The sequence below is a fragment of the Emydura macquarii genome, unplaced genomic scaffold (genome assembly GCF_026122565.2).
Source record: "Emydura macquarii macquarii isolate MOO-44397 ecotype Brisbane River unplaced genomic scaffold, CSIRO-AGI_Emac_v2 contig_767, whole genome shotgun sequence".
Taxonomy (NCBI): Eukaryota; Metazoa; Chordata; order Testudines; family Chelidae; genus Emydura; species Emydura macquarii.
The window spans coordinates 462,246-485,365 of NW_027130904.1; the positions used below are offsets into that span (position 1 = coordinate 462,246).

The 23,120-nt window shown below is 41.3% G+C and overlaps 1 protein-coding gene across 9 annotated transcripts in view; it reads right to left on the reverse strand.

The window, feature by feature from the left end:
- The window catches only part of LOC137149559 (programmed cell death 1 ligand 1-like), a 33,541-nt gene extending 10,804 nt beyond the window's left edge, over nt 1–22,737 (reverse strand). For 7 of the 9 annotated variants that reach the window (XM_067543074.1, XM_067543070.1, XM_067543071.1 and 4 more), the window contains exons 1-2: nt 22,710–22,737; nt 1,113–1,181 (exon numbers count right to left, since the gene is read on the reverse strand). In XM_067543074.1, the coding sequence (XP_067399175.1) occupies nt 1,113–1,167 (55 nt within the window). In that variant the 5' untranslated portion in view covers nt 1,168–1,181; nt 22,710–22,737. Of the gene's footprint in view, nt 1–1,112; nt 1,182–18,220; nt 18,361–22,339; nt 22,446–22,709 lie in introns of those variants that run through there. The other 2 variants (XM_067543067.1, XM_067543068.1) reach the window with 2 other exon arrangements.
- Nucleotides 22,738–23,120: the final 383 nt, after the last annotated feature.

Consider the following 23,120-nt stretch of genomic DNA (forward strand, 5'->3'; position numbering starts at 1 on the left):
GAAGAAATCTAGATAGCTACTCATGAATCTTCAACTTTTGTGTCATGAATTAATCAATAATTATCAGTAGGAAAAAATTCATTACTTTTTTTAGCAGTGTGATCAATGCTTCACTTATTAAAAATTGTTGTCATGGGAGAACGATATAAAATGGTTTCAAACTATTCCTTTTTATTTATATCTCATATTTACACAGACAGTATGTCTTCAACTGCATCCTGTGGTGAAAGTGAAATAATAAATAAGAGAGAAAGAATATCTTTGTGCTGTGAAAACCATTTGCATTTGGATGTTTAGAAAAAGGTAAAGTGAAGGTTTTAGCCTTAGCAGTATTTACTAGATATTTTGGACTGGATTCTCTGATCTGCTCGTGTGGTACAAATGGTCTTACAATGTCTAGAGATAGCCAGTGGAGAGTTCCTTTTGCATAGTGGAACTCTCTGTCAGCAGAAAGCTGACGGAGGCAATTCCACTCCTTCTATAGCGGTCATGCCATGATCCCCAGCTGTGTGGGGGCATTCTGAAGAACAGAAGTGGGAGGATGTGGGGGAGGGAGGAAGGAGAAGTGATGAAGCAGAGCTCCACAATGCCTGATCCTCTATTGATCCTGGTAGTTGGTGGGTTTTCAACCTTGCTGACAAAGGCATAACAAAATCCAAAGGCTGGAAGTTGAAGTTAGTTTGGCCATGGTGATGGGGTTTTGAGGGTATCACATGAAATAGATAGATCAGATAAATAGATTAGAGAGAGGGGAAAAAACAAATGGATCAGTGGATATGCACTGTCTGTTAAGAAAATAGCTGTTTATGGAAAAATTGATAGGTGCCACTTAGAGGGAAACACCCAAAATTTTTAAAAGCCACTAGTGATTGTGAATGTTTCAGTTTTTGGATTCCCAATATGAGACTTCTTAAAGGGACCTGATTTTTGGAAGTGCTAAGCACCTACTCTTTGGAAATCTGGCCCCAAGTTGGACACCAAAAACTGAGCTCTCAAAAATCACTATTTCTTTTTGAAAATCTTGGTGAAGACTTTGAAATGCATGTACAAAGGCGGTGGCTGTATTTTTATGCCAATTTTATTGATGACAGTCAAAAGAAAAGCTCTCTCACCTCTTATCAAGTAGAGCTGCACTTCCAGTATCAGGATTGGCAGGATTCTGAACATTTTCTCAGATGAATCTAAAACATAACAATATTAGCAACTTCAATTTTCACAAATGCCTTATCATGCTGAGACGTAGCAAGCTCCTTTACCATAAAGTTATCATTAAAAGTTAACTCACTTTCCAGGGTTCATAAAAGTCAGAAAATATAGAGGACCTACATTTTGATTGAATCAAGTGACATTCCTGGTTATGACGACACACAAGCATATGCTGTATATTATGATACACTAAACTCTGACACTGAAAAAAGGGAAACCACTTTTACAGTTTCACATCTGAGCCTTCATAATTTCAAAAGAGTCCAGAAGGGTCATACGCACACCAGTTATTTACCAGGATTATTTCTTACAGTAACTACAATAATCTCTCTTTGAAACTGTACCCAAGAATAATATAAGCAACTGAAGATGAATTTTCATAGTCAGTAAAGCTTTGTATATATATATATAAACATACTTCCCAAACTCCCATAGTGGAAGGAATCTGACCTGCTCTGGGGCTCTCCACCCTATACACTGTCTTAACAGAGTTTTTACATGAGTCCACTGTGCTCATGATCTGTATTTGTTTTAGGTCTCCATGTAGGACACACAAAGGAGAATGAAGACCTCTTTTTAGCTTCTCTTCCACTCACCCATGCAAAGGCCAAGGACAATCTGATCTTTAGTCTGGCCCAGGGATCGGCAATCGGTGGCACGCACGATGATTTTGAGCAGCACGCTGCACTGCTTCCAGCCCCAAGCAGGACCGCATGGCGCCCCTCCCCTCTTCCAGCCCTGCCCCTCTCCCAAGTGGGCCGGGGCCCAGCAGTGCCCTGCTGGCCGGAGCCACGCCACTCCAGGCCCCAAGGAGGGCTGTGCAGCGGCTGCCCCCCTTTCGAGAACCCCAGTGTGCAAAGGCCAGGCAACCTTCCCTCTTTCACTCCCACTCCCCACCACCCCTGCAGGGGGGGGGGCGTGGTGGGGGGGGAAGAGAAGAGTAGGAAATGGGTCTGCAGACACCCCCCACCACTGCTACCACCGTACACACAGTAAGTCACTGGCCAGGGCGCTGCTGAGTCCACGGCACATGGGGAAAGTGCGGGGCTAGAGGGGGGGGGGGGGGGAAAGACTTGGCACGCCCCTTCTTAAAGGTTGCCGACCCCTAGTTTGGTCAAAAGAGGTTAGATTTTTAGTGAAGGGACTTTCTGGAGCGGAAAACATATTTCATTCTTCTGCTTGCTGTGATGGTACGGTACGTGCCACAAAACACCATGCTGTGTGGACAGTAAACAGACAGACCATCAACAATTCATCTGAAAGGAATAAATCCAGTTTTATTGTCAGCAACCTTTTGTACAGACTGCCCCCCAACCTGAAGCAAATACTCACCAGCAACCATACACCCTACAAGAAGTCTAATCCAGGAACCTATCCCTGCAACAAACCCCGTTGTCAGCTCTGTCCATACATCGACTCTAGTGACAGCATCACTGGTCCTAACCACATCAATCACACCATAAGGGGCTCATTCACCTGCACATCCACCAATGTTACATATGCCATCATGTGCCAGCAATGCCCCATTGCCATGTACATTGGCCAAACTGGACTATCACTACGCACAAGGATAAATGGACACAAATCAGACATAAAAAATAATAACATCCATAAACCAGTTGGAGAACACTTCAATCTCCCAGGACACTTTGTAGCTGACCTGAAAGTTGCTATCCTATCACAAAAAAAACTTCAAAAACAGACTTGAAAGAGAAACTGCTGAATTAGAAATTATCTGCAAACTTGACACATTCAAACTGGGTTTAAACAGAGATTTGGAATGGCTATCTCATTACAAGAAGTAATTTGCTCTGATCACCCATTCTCACCTCCTACTCAATGGTTGTCATTAGGCCTCAAGTACCCGGCTTTCATCCACCTATCCCATTGTTGTCTATGCCTTTGGATATGTATATGTTGCCTACTATATATATGTTGCCTGTATTTGCTATATTATTTCTACCAACTGCATCTGATGAAGTGGGGTGCAACCCACGAAAGCTTATGCCTACTGAAATTAAATTTGTTAGTCTTTAAAGTGCTACAGAACTCTCTTTTTTTGTGTGTGTGCCATTGATTATTAACAAGGAGACTATTCTCTGTACAGGTAAACAAAAGAAAAAGCAATGGAATGAAATAGTCTTAAATAGCCAGGAATGCTAGAGCTAATGAGATGGGAAAATAAGAAGGAGGTTTTAATTTTATAAAATCAAACAGACACACAGAAACACAACCAATAAAGCAAACAAAATAGACTCAGAAATAAACATAAGGAAATAAAGAATAAAAGGAGAAATTTTTAACCTCACCAGAATATGGTAATATGGGTGCTAGATTTTTAGTTCCTCAGTTTTTTGGTGTCCAATTTGAGATGTCTGGGACTTAATTTTCAGCAGCACTGTGATCCTGCAGCTACCTCGGACTTCACTGAAAGTTGTGAATTCTCAGCACCAACATTCAGGTTTAAGATTTCTCAGGATGGGCACACAAAGTTAGTGGATGCTTTCTGGAAATTTAGGCCTTCAACTCTTTGTCTATGTCTACACTGCTTAATAAGCCCAGATCTGTGGGACCAGGGCTCACTGTTTTCAAACACACGCTTGAGAGTCCACACTGCATTGTGAACGTAAGCTCCCCAACCATGCTGACACGTCCATACTGCTCTATGCAGACCCAAATCAGATCTACTTCTGGGGGAGTACCCCAGGGTTCCTAGTGCCTTTAAAAGATGTAGCTGCACTAGGGCTTGATTCATAGTGGATTGTGGAGAACTTGTCAGTCCATCCCACGTGCCTTGACCAGAAGTGGCTTGAGTTGTTTGACCCTGCCAATATATACATTTTCTATGAGCCATTTTCTAACCTGCATGCTCTCAGCAGCCAGAGTCATCAACATGGATCCCGACCTGGTGAAAGAACTTCTCCAGCTCATGTTGTCAGTCCTGTTTTGGGAATAAGACAACGCATCTGTGAGATGCTGGTGAATATTTTGGCAGTGGTATATGACCTGCCAAAGACACCTCTTGGCAAGGGGAATTGGCATGTTGGCTGAAACCCCTTGCAATGCTGCTCATGCATGTTGCCATAGCTGCACATTCCCTCTATATAGACAGGCACTTCTGATGCAAGGTCACAAGCACAGACTGGTGGGACCACATTCTCGTGCAGACCTGGGATGACCAGCAGTGGCTCCAGAACTTTCACATGAGAAAGAAGCAGATGCTCCCGGAGGTTTGCGCTCAGCTTGTCCCAACCCTTCAGCAGCACAACCCACAAATGAAGGAGTCCATACTGATCGAGAAATGGGTCCATCTGGAAACTGCCTATCCCAGACTGCTACAAGTTCATTACTAACTAGTTTAGATTTGGCAAGTCAACTGAGTGGGTTGTTGTGGCGGAGGTTTTTGATGTGATCAGGACTGTGATGTACCTAAAGGTGGTGAGCATTACTTATTTTCCTCAAATGATTGCTGGCTTTGAGAGAATGGGCTTGTCAAACTGCACCGGGGCCATTGATGGGACTAGTTTGCCCTTTACAAGGAGCACATAAACTGTAAAGGGTACTACTTTATCATTATGCAGGACCTTGTCCACCACAGAAGCCAATTCATGAACACTAACGTGGGATGCACTGGCAAGGTACATGATGCTACGGTATTTTGGAGATCAGGACCTTACCTTCATGGACAAACTGGTACATTATTCCCACCGAATGACATTGTTATAAATGGAATCATTGTTCCCACTATTATTCTAGGGAACCCCGCTTACTTCCTGTTGCCTTGGCTTATGAAACCATATCCTGATTTCAGAGGGCCTGGCGAAAGAAGGTTCAACTACACACTCAGTAGCTGTAAAATGGTGGTTGAAGGTTTGTTTGGCAGATTGAAATCCCTTTGGTGCTCCAAGTTTGGTGTACCTGCGTTATTGTGGCTTGCTGTGTTCTGCACAAAGTCTACGAGGGCCAGAGAGAATCTTTCCACCACTGCTGGTTTGCTGACCTGGTACACTCAGCCAGATGTCCACCTGTCATTACTTGGGCTGGATCCACACACACAGTGGAAATCAAGGATGCTTTGTGTGCCCACATAATGGGTTTACATGCTCCCGTGAATGAGGGGGAGTGAAATGGTATGTATATTTGTGTTCCTGGGTGTGGGATATCTCTGGCAAAAAAAGTCATTAATTTGTATTAAGTGTTATGAATTTTGTAAATACTTTAATGCACTTCTGCACACTGTTGCTCACTGTGCTGAAATGTGTGAAGCTTTTTTATGCATATTGTGACAGGGCCAGACCAGACGGCTATGAAAGGGTGCTGGAAAGCATGTATATTAGCCAAAGGCTCCATAAAGCCCTATTCCCTGGGTAACCCAACTGGAGGCTATTTCAAAGTAATTGGGCCAATTAGGCCACCTAGAGCCTATCAAAGTAACTGCCCCAGCAGTTAAAAGCCTCCACTCCAGGCAGGCCAAAAGAGGGCTGAAAGGGAGTTAACAGCCGGAGCAGAGAAAGTGGAGCAAAGCAAAATGGAATGGAACGGAGCTGCCCTGCCCTGCCCTGCCCTGCCCTGCCCTGCCCTGCCCTGCCCTGCCCTGCCACAGCTACAGAGCTTGGGACTACCATCCATTGCTGCCACCATACCAGAGACGGAAAGGGTCCAGCTGGGGAAGGCAGAACAACCCTTCACACCGGTACCAGGGAGCAGGCCACAAGCAGTGGGGCTGTGGACAGGCGACCCAGGGAATGTAGTTGATCTCAGGGACTAAGCAGTGTGAGACCACTCCTTGCAGGGGCCCTGGGTCAGGGCCCAGGGTAGAAGGCGAGACCGGGCCCCCCTCCCTCTCCCAGCTGCACCACTGGTGTGGCGGGAAAAGTGCAGGACCGACAGGGTGGAGTAGGCCCACCCCGCCACAATATGGATTACTATGATGACATTTATTTCTTTTTTTGTGAAGGGGATTTCATTGAGAGTGGGCATGTATTTCAAAGCACAGTTTATATAGTATGGTGGTGACACAGTAATCAGCCACAGTGCAAAAACAGTGAATAGTGCGTATTTCCAAATAAGATGGACGGCTATTTCTGGGTGTTCCTTCTTCCTCTGTTCTCCTTGACCTTTCTACTGCATTTGCATGTGTGTGTTGTGAGTGGATTGGACTGGAGCAATGCACATGGTACATTTGACCATTCCCTGTACTAGTGTTCATTGCCTGAGACCTAGTCCAGTGAACTCCTAAGTTGTCCAAAGGCTGCATAGTCTACCTGCACAGTAACATGGAGGAGACTCAGGTAATGAGACTGGAGAAAGAAGTGAAGGTGACAGTGACAGTAGAGCTGGTGCTGAAGCCTGCAGTCTGGTGGCTATGCACACTAGTAACTCCTTCTGCCACAGCAGCACTGTGGCTTCTTTGTCTTGTCTTTGTGCTGCATTGTCTTCTTCCCTCAACCTGTGGTCATGTCTCTCCTTGTGCTGTACAGCCCCACTCTCTCTTTCCACATTTCTTGCATCCTTATCTTTCTGGTACTCAATCCGGTCTGGGTGTGAGCCCAGCCGGACCTAAGCTGGGCCCCTGGGCTACTTCCTCCATCCCCATGCCCAGGTACCTGTGGTCAAGGGTCATCAGGGTATGTTGCCAGTAGTAGTCCAACCAAACCTTCGCTGTCTGAGTTGTCCACTGGCTCAACTGGGTTGGGGGAATCCTCAGGGTAACCGGGGTCCTCTCCAGCTCCTCTCTTCAGCAGCAGACTGGAGATGTCCTTCTCTTTAGCAGCTCCCTCCTGTCTGAGTTGTAGGTCCCACCCTTTATACTTCCGGTTCCTGTCTGGGCTCTGCCCCTCTGCATCCAGCATGGCTTCCTTGGCTCTGCGCTCCAGGGGGTTGAATGGCAGAGCCTCCCTGACTGTCTTGGAGGGAAACCATGCCCCTTCACTACACTACCAATAGCCGAGCTGCTACTAGCAGATGAGAAATTTACTCTTTTCCTTTTCTATGCCCATTTCCATTAGAAAGCCCCAGGAGGATTACCAAAGGATCCTTTGGTAATAAATATCCAACAATTTGTGATATTTGGTTATGGATTGCATTAAAATTCTCTCTGACTGGACCTGTCCATCATATATGCATAAAATCTCTTTCACCACAATTTCTCCAACATTTATCCCCATTCAGTCTCTCTATATTTTTAACCTGACTGATGTGGGGTACCACTGAAATATTATTTTAAAGAAATGTTATTTTATTGTGCTACAGACTGAGATTGCTGGCCATCTTTTCCAGATCAAACCCCATTCTTCTGGGATAATTTGTCTCTCCATATCCCTTTTCCCAGTGTGTCATATATGGACACTTATTTGTTAGGAAAGCTGTCTGCAAAGATTGATGTAAATTAATTAATTTTTTTTTTTTTTTTTTGGTTTCCTAATTGACACCATCGTTTCTATTAAAGTTAGCTTTCTGTATAAAATAAGTTTTCCAGAAAATTGAGAAACCTGGTGCCTGACTTGAAAATACTGGTACTAGGGGAGACTGGGCCAGTTAAAGTTTGTTTTGATCTCCAAATAAGTTAGAAAAGTTTCTTTACTGAATAGCTGGTCAACTATTTGAATTCCATGGCTTTCCCAATCTTTGAAGCCTTCTGAATCACAATGTGGGATAAGATCTGGATTATTTGCAATGGGTGTGATTGGTGAGGGAAAAGCACTTTTTGTTCTTGTTGTTACAAAATCGGTGGATGAAGAGAAATATAGTATATTTGGATTTCAGTAAAGCATTTAACTGACCTTACGCTGAAAAATAATTCAAATCCAGAGAGGGTATGAACAATGTGAACAAAGTGGGAATGAGCTAATAAAACTTGCAGAAAACACAAAGTTGGGAGGTATTGCCAATACAGAGGACAATCAGGATATCAGACAAGAAGATCTGGATGACCTTGTAAACTGGAGTAATAAAAATAGGATGAAATTTAATAGTGGAAAGTGCAAAGTCATGCACCTAGGGACTAATAACAAAAATTTTTGCTATAAGGTGGGGACGCATCATTTGGAAGTGACAGAGAAGAAGGACCTGAGCATACTGGTTGATCACAGGATGACTATGAGCCACCAATGTGATGTGGCCGTGAAAAAAGCTATTACAGTCCTAGGATGCATCAGATGAGGTATTTCCAGTAGAGATAGGGAGGTGTTAGTATCGTTATACAAGGCGCTGGTGAGACCTCATCTGGAATATTCTGTGCAGTTCTGGTCCCCAATGTAAAAGAAAGATGAATTTAAACTGGAACAGGTGCAAAGAAAGGCTGCTAGGATGATCCGCGGAATGAAAAACCTGCCTTATGAGAGGAGACTCTAAGACCTTGGCTTGTTTAGCCTCACCAAAAGAAGGTTGAGGGGAGATACAATCGCTCTCTATAAATACATCAGAGGGATGAAATACCAGAGAGGGAGAGGAATTATTGAAGTTCAGCGCCAATGTGGACACAAGAAAAAATGGCTATAAACTAGCCATCAAGAAGTTTAGACTTGAAATTAGATGTATGTTTCTAGCCATCAGAGGAGTGAAGTTCTGGAATAACCTTCCAAGGGGAGCAGTGAGGGCAAAAAAACCTAGTTGGTTTCAAAACTGAGCTTGATAAATATATGGAGGGGATGGTATGATGGGGGTGGGTTCTGAGTTACTACAGAGAATTCTTTCTTGGGACTTCCCCACATGCTCAGGGTATAGCTGATAACCACAATTGGGGTCACGAAGGAACTTCCCCACAGGGCAGATTGGCAAAGGCACTGGTGGTTTTTCACCTTCCTCTGTAGCATGGAACATGGGTCACTTGCTGGTGGATTCTCTGTACCTTGAAGTCTTTACACCATGATTTGAGGACTTCAATAACTCAGTCATACATTAGAGGTCTATTACAGGAGTGGATGGGTGAGTTTCTGTGACCTGTGTTGTGCAGGAGGTCAGATTAGATGATCATATTGGTCCCTTCTGATCTTAAAGTCTATGAGTCTATGAAAATGTTACTTGTACTAAAAAAAGGAGCTAACAATACACAGCCATTTGTGATATTGGAAGGGGGCATACAGTGGGGAGCAGCAGGGTTTAATGTTATGGCAAGTCTTATTTAACATCTCCATGATCTAAATGGGAGGGAAAATACCACATTAATGATATTCACTACTAGACAGATGTTGACTAATTAGAGGGAAGTCCAAGAAGAGTAACAAAAGGGTTCATGGTTCAAGAGAGGAAAGACTACAAGAATTAAATCCATATAGGTTGACTAAGCAATAAGTATTTAAATTGTATGGGGTGGTACATGAGGGCAGGCATAAAACTAGGAGCAATAGAATGACCAGATGTAGTGGAAGCCCTATCACTTGGGTCTTTAAAATAAATTGTCTCACTGACACCTTCTGCTCTTCCCCCCACCCTCCAAATGTTTCTATCTGTAGTCTCCCCTCTTATACTTGGATTGTAAGCTCTTTGGGACAGGGACTATATTTTTCTTATATATATTTACCGTTCCTGGAACAATAGGGCTCTAATTTCTGCTTGGAGCCTCTGAATGCTACCATAATCATTATCATCATCACTGGAGTAGATAAATAAAATAAAGTACTATAGGGAACTTGAAATGAAACTGAAAGGTAGCTAACTAAATACTGATTAAAAAACCTTTAGCACTTAGTACATAATCAGACTGTGTAACTCATTGCCACACTAAGCCATTGAGAACTTAATAAGAAACAAAAAGGGATTGGACTTTTATATGGATTACAAGAATATCCACAGTTGTAACAGCTAATGCAAAAAAAATTTGGGAGTGATAGGAATGTCATGCTTTAGGGCTTCCAGCAATCTCTGTTGCACATCTGCCTACTGTGTTTCCTCTGAAGTGTTTGGTGCTGCTCACTGTTGGAGATTGGAATTGGACTAGATGGACTATTAGTCTGATATAGTCTGGCAATTCCTATATTCCTAATTTTTCATTGGCTTGTAATGGACTTCATGATCCAGTAAGTCCAATTTCTATTATTATTGTTCATATTTCACGATTCAGTGTGTTAGAAATGATGAAAGTTTTAAAATAGGATGGATAAATAGAAGATCTCAGTTTGGGACCATATGAACAGCAGGGAGGGAAATCATCCTGAGGATACAGTAGACAATCTGGGCACCAGACCATAGGAAAGTTATTGAAGCACAAGAAAAAGTACAGAAGGAAGCAATGAAGATAAGGAACTTGGGGGGGTATAATTACAAGGTGAGTTTAGGGACTTTCAGTATATTGTATTTGTTGGAAAAGAGATTAGGGGACATGACTGAGTTCTTAAATGTTCTGCGAGGTGTAGAGTCTTTGGATGTCACAAAATTATTCAAGACAGTAATAGGCAGTAAATTCACACACAGAGAAACACACTACTGCCAACTTTATGGACCTTGTCTTTCTAGTCTTCTCCTAACATTGCCATTCCCTCTGCTATTTGAGCACCAGTTTCCCCTCTGTCCTGTCCCAGAATTTCTCCACTGTTGGTGCAAGAGCCCTCATCTATGCAGCCCTTCTACTGATAAGCTTTCTGCCTCATCAATTGTCCATCCATCTCATTTCAAATCTCATATTTTCTCCCTCTGTTATTAACCTTGTGACTGCAAGCTTTGCTGTGATTTGTACAATACCATACTCTGTCATACATTCTGCTGTATAAAGTATTTTGTAAAGTGTTTTGACATCTAGTTTCAATTAAAGAGGCTGTACAAAATAAAATTTCATTGTACTGAGCTGGAGTTGAGAGTAACTAATGTGTAGGAGACATTATCAGAGGCAGACAAACACTGACACCTAAGTATCAGAAAAAGGGTTGGATATGCATTTAAGGCCTGATTTTCAGAGGTGATGAGCACCCACAGCACTCGTTGACTTTACATGGAATTGTGGATCTGCAGCACATTTGAACATCAGGACCCTACAGCCTGAGCCTGCTTAGTGCTCAGTGCCCTTAAGTCTCTAAAGTGAGAAAGAAAATTAATTATTTTCTAAGGAGTCTTTTCCTTAGAAGGAAAACAAAAGCAATGAGAAGGCTACAAATCTTTGACAGATCAGGCCATGGCACCTACCTTGATCCATTTCCCTATTTTTCCTGTTGTCCATTTTGTAAAAGAACGCAATTAAATCTGCTTCATGACTATAACATGTTCATTGGGTCCCACAAATTGAAAGGAACGGGAAATTCCAGCACAGTGATGATCTTTAGACAACAATCTGTACATTTTATTGGTTGCTTTGCAGCACCACTTCCCGTTTTTCCTTTCGTAGTTTATTAAAGCATTTACTTGTTTGAATGTTAACACAGTGCATTTGTCCTGGGAGGACCTAGCTGCAAAGTTCTGATCCAGATCTGGATCCAAAGTTCGGTCCATTCTGATTTAGGGTTTTGTATCAAGCTCATCTCAACTGTCTAGCATAGACCAGAGAATAGGACAATGGACAGAGGGTCAGGAAACCTACAGTGTAATCCTGGCTTAATAAAAGTCACTGGCAAATTTCCCATTGACTTCAATGGGGCCAGGATTTCATCACTAATTTCTATTTCTGGCTCTACCACTCATTCACGCTGAGACTAACTTAGTTTACCACTGTGCCTCAGTTTCCCCAACATTTTGTAAGCACTGTCGCCTGATACTGATTTGACATAATTATCAATGCTGCTTTCACTGGGATTCCCTCTTTCCATCCTCCCTTAAAAAAGGCTCTCCTATCAAAGTGAAATTTTGGGGGAGTGCAAAGGTTCTGGTAACTCACCATTCTTTTTCTTGGAATATGCTGTAACCAAGGTTGGAACCAGATAGATGTCAGATAGCACAGTGAGAAGAATAGCATTTGAGATCAAAGTTGAAATTTTTTACTTCCAGTTACATAGAAAATGTATAAAACCACTCAGTGAGGGAGGGAAGGATACCAAGGAGAGTGCTCTCTGTGAGCAAAAGGCGTCATGGTCTAAAGGCCAAGTGAGGGAAGACCAGGAATGATCTGCTACTGGATGTGCATAAGGACTGTTCCAAGCGGTCAGACCAGCACCATGAAACGGAGCTCAGGCATCAACAGGAGGGTGTAGGACTGGTTGAAAAGTAAAGGAAGGAGGACCTGAAGTTGGAGGAGAAATAAATGAGATGAAAAGGAGATTCTGGCACAGTATATTCACCATGATTAGAAGATAAGGGAGTGAGATATGGCATTTCTGAGGGACATGTTTAAGACTTTTCTGTATCATGAACCAATCAGCTCAAAGCTCTCCTGCTGACCCAGGCCTACTCCCGTAGTTTCACCTCCAGGATACCTGTCCTCCAACTTTATCGACAACTCTGGCTGGGAGTGGAGCTAGTTAAAGAGCCGTAAAAAGGACACACAACCATCTCTATCCTTTAAGAGGGAATAAAGTATCCGTTTGCCCATGCTGAAATAGGAGTTCTGTCTATGCATCCTATGTAGGTGTCCATTAATCTGCCATAGTCGTGCACAAGGGCCTGCATGATGGCAGAGTAGTATCCTTTTCTGTTAAGGTACTTACTTACTTTAACTGCCAAGACCCTAAGGTGGATATATACATGCTATCAACAATAGCTCCTGCCACTGGGGAAACATTTCCATTCAAACCCCAATTATTTTAGGGATACTTCTAACTTTTACAACTCTGCGACAGTATTACAACAACAACTCTTATAACAGTATAGCAAGATACTATTCACCACAATAAAGGGTATCAAAATCTGGCCTTTAGAAACTGAAATGAGGATGCACTGCTTTTATGGTAACAGAGATTCTGGTAACATTGGCAGGAGGCATAAGAGGAAATAACCTCATCTTCACTCATATTTTTCTGGAAATAAAACTGTGTCTTGAGCAGTGAGTCATCCAGAATCGTTCCTGGGAGCTCCCAACTTGTATATATCAGAGTGGTAGCTCCGCTGTCTTTGCAGAGGATTTAGTGTGTTCCCTGCTCCCAGCCAGCCCAAGGGAGGGTGTTTTTCGTGTCCCTCTCCCATCCATCCATCACCTTAGGTTTTTACATAGCATCCATCAATGCAGTATCTGAGCAGCGTGTATCAGCAGCGTGTACTGCATCAATGCAGTATCTGAGCAGCGTGTCTGCCCTTGGACTGGCCGAAATGTACCCTGCCCCAGATTTAAGCAATAAGTTGCACAACAAAGGTGTGGTGATACTATTTAATATGTTGTGAAACTCTTTTACATATGGCAACATGTCAGTGCAGTAAAGGGGCCAATATAACGAACGAGAACAAATACTAAGAGCCAATCTCTTGGCTAAGCAGAGCACCTATCGTGCATTGTGCTAATGCTAATTTCTTATTCTTCGATGCGCACATAGCTGAGGAAAGAATTTTGCCCTTGCCATTTAATCTCTTCCTTTTCCACATGGAGTAGGACCTATCAGTTAAAATTGGATCTTGTTCTTTAAGTTGGTCTGTGGACCGCACTACTACAAAATGCAGGCAGGCACTGAAGCTGGAGGAGGGCTGTTTGCACAAACCCACACTTACATAGATAGTGCAAAAATTATTTATTACTTGTGCCAAAGGACTATCAAGACCTAAGCGTAGTAATACAGTTAATTTAATTTAATTCCAGTGTATGTTGACATTATTCATTATTTCCCAACAAGTTATTTAAACATCCTCAAAGTGAAATAGAAATCACAGGAGGGCATTTTTTGTTCAATTATATAACAATAAAAATGGAAACCATTGTTATAATTTGCTCTTAACATTGTTCACATACTTGTACATAGCAACTATGCAACAAGACTGAGAACATAGTACTGTTATTTGAAAAATGAAAATACTTCACATGCAGCACATACATAATTGTTATAGAAGGCTAAATTCTACTCACCAGAAATAAGGGGTTTGCACAAGTATAACTGAAGGGCCAATGTGCTTTTGGAACAGAAAATCTTTTGTTTTCAATTAACATTAAACAGGATATTACTTAATGCCAATTGAAATTAAATAGACACAATTACACTGAACTAGTGCAAAATGGTTTGGTCCACTGAAAACCAATTTCCACTAAATGAGATAGTCCATAAAGTATGTTGATACTAAGTGAGCTTGACTTTTCGGTGTTTAACAGTATCACCATTCCTGTGTCTCTCACTACCTCTATAAAATGTTTCCAATTAAATCCATCAGCCTGCACACACAGACATGTACATGCTTGGGGAGAAAAACATCAAGGGCTGAGCTTTTCAAAAATGGTGCTTAAAATTTAGGCTCCTACTTCCTTATTTAGATGCTTAAATATGGACTCAGGAGCTTAATTTTAGCCCCCATTTTTTAAAAACTTAGCTAAAATATTTTCTGTTCATTCTAAGATTCTATTTGTTTTACATAGATTGCAAGGGATCCTCAATTTTATGTGCACATAAAAAACCCATGCATACTATGGTGCTGTACAAATAACTATAATTTATTAATACTAATATTCTATGCTGCAGAAACCCCACCTACCACAACCATTATTATGTGCTGTTTTTATAGTATTTTGTATTGCTTGATGAAAGACCACTCCTTGGTGATACCCCAAACATGTTACAAGGTACAAAATTACCAGGGATCTGACAGACCCTGTATGCTTTTTTCACAAAATGCTACAATTCAAAGACAGTTTCAGCTACTTTCCATTATTCTGAAGTAACTTGGAAATTCTTCTTGTTCAAGAAAAAACTTGTCCTTGATACAACTCCACTGACTTCAAAGAGATTACACAATAATTTAGGAAGGGAAATACAATAGACTGTTGCACCCATTTGAAACTTCAGGGGAATTTAGTTAAGTAGCATGTAGTCATGAAAATTAGACTCTGTCAGAGCCACCTAGGTGCTTTGCCTTCCACACTCTCAATGTCTGTCTGGACTAAGTAAATTTGTGGCTTCATCTCTACTTCTTTCATCTAAATTTCTCAAAGATGGAAATGTTTCTGTTGGGTAAGCAGAGAACCTTCAAACTACTCCAGCTCCTGTCTTCATAACTCATACTTCCCATTTGCCACCATTATTAGTATAAATATTACAGTAGCAACTAAGGCCCCAGTCAGCATATGACCATTACTGTGCTAGGCACTGTACAAACACAAATGAAGACATGGTCCCTGTCACAGAAAACTTATAGTATAACATGCCATTCATAATAATCATCCCTAAACTCTCCTCCTCCTCCATCTCCATGTCTGGAAATGCCCGTGTCCCGAATGGTGAAAGTTTAGCCATCATAATAATACTCAGCTTTTATATAGCATTTTTGCTCTGCAAAGTGCTTTACAAACATTAATTAATTATGATTAATTACTCTTATGATATCCCTCTGAGAAAAGTAAGAGGCATTCCATCTAATAGAAGGTAGTGATCCAAATACACTTTTAATACAAATACACTTTTTAATACATTTCAGGATCAGAAGAGACCATTGTTATCAATGAGCCCGATCGCCTGTATAACATGGTCCATAGAACTTCCCTAAAATAATTCCTAGAGCAACTCTTTTAGAAAAACATCCAATCTTGATTTAAAAGTTATCAGTGATGGAGAATCCACCGTGACCCTTGGTAAATTGTTGCAGGATTTACTCTCACTGTTAAAAATTTGCATCTTATTTCCAGTTTGAATTTGTCTAGCTTTAACTTTCAGCCATTGGATTGTGTTATATTTTTCTGTTAGAATGAAGAGCCCATTATTAAATATTTGTTCCCCTTGTAGGTGCTTTTAGACTGTAATCAAGTCACTCCTTGCCCTTCTCTTCGTTAAAATAAATAGATTGAGCTCCTTGAGTCAATCACTGCTATAAGAAAGGTTTTCTAATCCTTTAGTTGTTTTCATGGTTCTTCTCTGAACCCTCTCTAATTTTTCAACATCTTTTTTGAATTGTGGATACCAGAACTGGGCACAGTATTCCAGCAGCAGTCACACCAGTATCAAATGCAGAGATTAAAAAAACCTCTCTACTCCAACTCAAGATTCCTCTTTTTATGCATCTCAGGATTGTATTAGCCCTTTTCACCACAGTATTGTACTGGAAGCCCATGTTCATCTGATTATCCACCACAACCTCCAAATCTTTTTCAGAATAACTGCTTCCCAGCATAGAGTTCACCCACCCTGTGAATATTGTGGGAGGATGGTAAGGCAGACAAATAGCATATCATGATATGGATCACCACTTATGCAACACTGCTCAATTCCACCTTAACTCTGAAAGAAAGTATGGTCTGGAGATAAGGTACTGGACTGAGAACCAAAAGACCTGGAAGTAAAATCCTGACCCCACTGCAGTCAATGGAGATTTTGCTCTTGATTTCAGTGGGGCTAGGATTTCATCCCAGATTCTACTCTTGTCTCTCTCACTGATCTACTCTGGGACCTTGGCTGAGTTACTTCAACTCTCTGTGTCTGTTTGCCCTCACATCTTTTGTTTGTTTTATCTCTATAGATTGTATAAGCTCTTTGGGGTAGGGTCAGTCTCTCCCTGTATGTTTGCACAGTGCTTAGCATGATGCAGTTTTGTGTTTTTGCCTTGACTGATGAGACTCCTTTTTTTTCTTTTGCTTTCCTAGGTCCCAAGTTCTCCAAACTCCAACCTTCTCACATGTACAGAGACATTCAACAACATCAACCTCCTCATGAAATGACTAGACTGGTTCTCCATTCATTTCAGGATCCAGTTAAAAACTGCCTCATTTTATTTTCAGAATGCCCCAGCCTGTCTCCCAATACTGCTCCAACATGCCTCATGGAGCTTGTCTTCTGTAAGTTATTCATCCATCCATCCTGTACTCATCGAAATGACCTCTAACCAGCTAGTCCCCTTCCTGTTCATCTGGTACTGGCTTCCTATCCATCCCTCCATACAATCAAGAGCCTTCTCCTCTGCAGCACCCAACACCTTCCTTCCATCAACCCAGCCTTCCTTCATCATCCCACCTCATCCGCTCTCCATCTCATTTCAGCTTTTATCTGAAAACATAATTTTTCCCTTCTCTCTTCATTTCCTCCCACCTGCTAATATTTTTCTCTGTCATTGCACTGCTTAACTCTGTAAAAGTATTTTGAAACACATTTTGTATAAAAGCTGCTTCACAAAATACATCTTCTTTGTGGTATATTGTATACATTTTATGACCAGATTAGCTTTAAAGCAAGGTTGTTAGAGCTACTGTCATTAACTACATTAATATTAACCATGTACTCTAGACAACATTTGACTTTCCATTGTCACCAAGGGCATCGTACAATATGGTTTAACACATCTGGACAGTGCTCTCCTGTTCATTTTAATTCTGTCCCTTCTCCATCTTACACAGAAAAAAACAATTTGCAGAAAGGGGGGAAAAAAACCCTCTTTCTTCCCTTATCCCAATCCTCCATGCTCCTACATGGAAAACATAATGTAAAATTCCAGTGCTGCTTCTAAGAGAAAAACAAGCCAAGAAATAACAGTAAGCCTGGAACTACAGGATGCAATAAGGGATTAATACAAAGTAGAAGAAAGCAAGCCCGGCTTTATAGAAGACACATTCTAAAGCTCCCTAGTGAATTGGAAGCAGGGCAGGGCAGGATAAGCCTGCGCTGTAAACCAGAGTAAAATAAGATCTGGCAGAACAATAGATAGGCAAAAACTGCAACATACTGATCTATCTGTTGAAGCTGCTCCCCAGCACTCTGGCTTTTGCTTTGCCCATGATATAGACAGGACCCATTTTCAAGATTCTGATCCATATCCAGGCTTAGATTCTGAAACCCTCCAAACCAGGGTTTGAAGTTGTTTGGACCTGGAGTTTTGGTTCTGACCCATCTCTGGTCCAAAATCTGAATGGAAACCAAACCAGCTGAAACCAGTCTTAACTGCAAGATAAACTGACTATAAATTCAAGTAGGAACGCTGTTACCTGCCAGTCACAAAATGCAGCACAAATAATTTTACATTTTAGCAGCATTATACTCACATCAGCCCCATGTAGCTGTTGAAAATGTCCAGGTTTTCCAGGCAAAATGCCTCTACGCTATTTGTATGATACCATGAGAACATCAGAGGGGAAAAGACTAGCAATCCCCCAAGACCTTTATGCAGCCAGTAATGGTACAGTTACTCCCTTGATGCTAATTTTATTCAAGCATCATGACTTTTAAAAACAAAAGCTTGCATCAAAAGGAAACCACCCGTATTTCGCAGGAATGGACAGGCACATGTTCCAGTTTCATTCTGACTGTTCAAAGCTAATGAGATTTCTCAGAACTCACTGCTCTGCAGGGCTGTTTTAATAAGAGAATCACTCCTTTAAAAACACGTCTTCAAAACACATTGCAAGCTGATTGGGTCAAATTCTACTCTTAGTAACCCATGCAATATAATTAAAATTACATCCGTTTGATGTAATAGGGGGCAGAATTTGGTCACAGAATTAATAACCATGTGATCATACCACATTGTGAAACCATAGGGTCTCTTACTAAACTTTCTTAATCCTCATCAGCAAAAGTTTATGCGTCTTTTTCCTGCAGAAGGAATACCTAACATTTCTATACCACATTCAAAGTGCTTTACGAGCCCTAACTAATCCCCCTGAGAAGCAGGCAAGCTCTCTGTTTCCTTTCTTCAAAATCCACTTAATTTCCCAGTCTCTCTAAAAAGGACCCACCTTTGTAGGGCAACCTAATAAAATCTCAGATAGAATAAATAAAGAACCAACTCTCTGTGTTTGCCGTGCAAATGCAAGCAATCTCATGACAACCTTGGTTTGTATAAACTACACTCCTCTTTCCCCTTTATTGATTGTCATCTTCCATGCATTATGTAATATTGTATCTAAACTACACTGTAAGATCTTCAGGGCAGAGGCTATCCTACTGCAAAACTCCATACTACATGCTTATGGCACTATATACAAATGCCATATAAGAATTTTCCCCATTTTCCTTTTCCAAGAAAAAGAAGAACTGTATTGTAAAAGCTGGGATAAGAACAAATGAGTTTTTGGCTCCTGGGCTTGTGTCAGATCATATGATCATACAACTGTGTGTGCCAAATATTCTCCCTCCTACAGGGCCTGAACATCTGGGGACGGAGAAGTAAGGAATTTTGTTTTGAGCTTGTGCTGTGGTGCAATCCATCTACATGGAATGTGTGTGTTGGTTGCCTTATGAATCCACCCCCCTCTTCCTTGCTCTGTCTCCCAAGCACCATGCATGCTAAGGTGTAGTGAGGACCCAAAAGCTGGGCTCTGCAATGCACAGGAAATACCTATTCCTGAGCACAATCACTGATTCCGTCGCCCTCATGCAACAGAGCTGCACTGGTCTGATTCCACTGTTCACAACCCTCCTCACTAGTGGAAGGTTCCATTGCCATCAGGGCCCTCTAAATCAGTGGTTTGTGAGATGGAGGCAGAGTGTGTGTCCCTGTATCAGCTATATTTTAGTGTTTAGCATGTTTGATGTGTTGCTATATCAGCAGAGCTCTCTCTGCAATGCTACTTTTACTGCTGAAAAAAGAGCTCATCATTATGTAACTCAGTCATTTTATCCTCGAGTTTATAACTATTGTTAGTACTACAGTCAACTCACATCCTGCAAATCATGTCCAAAAAAGATGAAGCATTCTAATCATCATCATTTGTAAAAAAAGTTGACACATTTTACAGTAAACCAAAGATGGGGGAAATTATTTTTCCTTTTATTGTTTTAAATTCAGGCTGTTTCCTATTACTCATATCTCTTAGATCCAGGAGACCTGGGAAGGGCAAAGCACTCTCTGTCTTCTTTTTCTTCTTCCTCTTATCACGTACAATACTAATGTTGGCATTTAACTGCCAAATGGGGACCCCACTTTCACACATTTTCATTTTTGAAATTTCAGAACTATACATTGGCTTCATCACAATAGCGTCTACAATCCCATTTTGAACTGTGTTAGGAAATGTAACACAATACTTTATATTTGTGAGTAACTGGGTCTGTCTTCTCATTAAGCAATTTTCCAACCATGTTGCAGGGCAATGTCTGAATTCTGCTACAGGGCCTGAGTACTGAGCCTTATTCCACCAGCACAGCGGAGTTTGTTTGATGTAGAGCACTGGCAGAGTGCATGTTGAACAATGATTTTGAGAGAGTTTCATTTAGTGGTTTAGACCATGTTACAAAGCCATTTTCAAAACCAGTGGAACTTTGTGTTAGGGTGAACAGGTGTTGAAAGTGAAAAAGGTTCTTACTGATGTATAGGTATAACATTTTTTGCTCAAATAAATCCCTGGGTTAACTCTATTGACTTTGGCAAAATTGCACCAGGAGTTCATTTGAACTCATTTTGCTCATTCTCCCCCTTCCCACACACAACACAGTAAGTCAGACATGAAGAAGCAAAAAGTAACTGGCGTCAGTCCAAAGGCAATCATTAGCTAGATGTGCAAACAGAAGATTGCTTGCCTTGCTTATTCATTTCCTCTCTTCACTGCCCTCCAACTGCCATATTAATTTAAGGTATTGTTACAATATACAGGGTGTTCTCAGATGATGTAACTAAAAGATTTATGAACTCCTCTACAGCTACAATTTCCTTGTGTTGACCAGCCCTGAAAAGTACGCTACTCCACTGTCAGTCCTGAACGAGCAATTATAAAACTGGGTCCAAAAGGCATTGCCATAAATACCATTTCAGCATTTCCAAATCCACACTCCCCCAAATCCACACTCCACAAGCCAATTTATCAGACCCACTGCTCCTACAGTAACCCTTTGATTTTCCTTACTATTTTTATCCTTCTACCACTGCTAATAATAAATAATGATAATAATTCCACTAGGAACATAATGAAAGGATAAATTGCATAAATAGGCCACCAAACTGGTTTATAACAACTTCTTTAAATCTACATTTTAACTGAGTGAGCCCCACACTCTAACAGGAATACATTACTTCAGGGTGTGTATTTAACAAACTACTGTGGCATAGGGTAACCAGGTGTCCTGATATTATCAGGACTACCCCAATATTAGGGGCTCTCTCTTATATGGGACCCTATTACCCACCCCTGGGTTCTGGTTTTTCATACTTGCTATCTGGTCACCCTACTGTGGAACTTCTTGGGCATTTGAAACCACTTGGACTTTGGGGTGCAAAAATAACCTGTTAACACCCTGCTATGGTTCCCTGCTTTATTTATAGATCTTCACAAAGCTAAACATTCTCTCAATGTGCAAACAGTACTCACTGAAACAGAAAGAGTAAGTATTACATGCACAATTATTAACTACAGATTTCATGTAAAAGAAATGCAAAGTAGAATCTTATCAAAACAGGACAGGTCCTTTCTCACCTTTCCTCTCACAGGTCCTTTCTCACCTTTCCTTGCTCACTGAAGGAACCAATATCTCACTCCTCTACAGCCAGGGAAAAAATATCAATCTCCATATACTGCAGGGATTGGTTTTCTTTCAGATACACACAGTGATTGGCACAACAAAGAATGAGGAAATGGTGAAGGAGAGTACCTCTTAAACAAAACTTTAATAAAATGACTTCATAACTGAAGCTATGGGTTTATCCTCTTCATGTCAAACCCGAAGGAGCATGACACCTTAAACTATTGACATCAAGTGCTCAGGAGTTGGCTGTGTGTGCGCGCGCGCATGTTTGGACTTTCTAAACAACTTTTTATAATCTCTGTTTCATGATTCTACATTTCTGATGTAAATAATTTTTAAACATAGATGTGAGAGGACCCATGGGACATGAATGATATCTGTCAAAATGAGGGACACTTGAGAGAACCTCAAGAACAAAATTATTAAAAGGTTCTCTCTGCTCTAATCCTGTCCTAGACCATGTTTGGTCTTGGCCCAAAGCTGATTTTGGACAGGTAGTTGTGTGGAGGAAATTGGAGGAAAATTCTTTCAGCTATTTTTGGCCTAGGCAGTCAAGAAAATGTTTTCCTACTAAATTAAAACAAAACAACAATAATAATAAATAAAACCCCCACATTCTAAACAACTACAATTTCATCTTTGTAGCTTGTACCACCATTATACAGCACATAAGTATGGTGTGTGGAGCCAGGTAGCCCTCTTACCTAGGATTGCCAGCCTTCCAGGAATTAAAAATTGATCTTTAATTAAAGATTATGTCACGTGAAGAAACCTCCAGGAATAAATCCAACCAAAACTGGCTACCCTATCTCTACCAGCTTGGGGAGAAAAAAAACAGTCAGTTACACCTAACTCTTTCATGCTTCTACCACACAAATGCAAAAAAGATGGAAAAGTAACAAAAATAATGACTGAGAATGGAAGCTCCTTAATCCCTGAGCAGCTCAAGGTCCCGCCCGCTCTCCCCCCAGAGGGAACCATGGGGCCTAGTACCTGCCCCCTTGCAACCTTCTGCAGCTACAGAGAATCAGCACTAATGATTAGCTGCTACTTAGCTGGATCAGCTGTTCCTACCTGCTGAGCTTCTCCTTAGGCCAGGACTGATTGCTCCCAAGCTCTGCAGGCCCTTAAAGTGGCAGACCACACAACTACAATATGCTTCTATAGTGTGGTGTGGTTTAAAATCATCAGAGTGAGGAAGAATAAGCCTGTGTGACTTAGGGTTGCCAAAATTGTATTTAAAAAATAAGGGGCTGTTTTCTGAGCACTACTGCCTCACCCCTTCTCATATTATTATCATCATTATCATTAATAATACTCATCATTAATAAGCAGTGCTCATCTACAGTCAGCTGGGGGTATTGCTCACTGCTTTTTTCAGAACTCAGCAGCTCCTGATCTTGTACAGGGATGAAGAAATCTTTGCAGGATAACTGGAAGTGTATGCAAATTTGGAGTTTGCTTTTAATTAAATCTAAGCTGCCT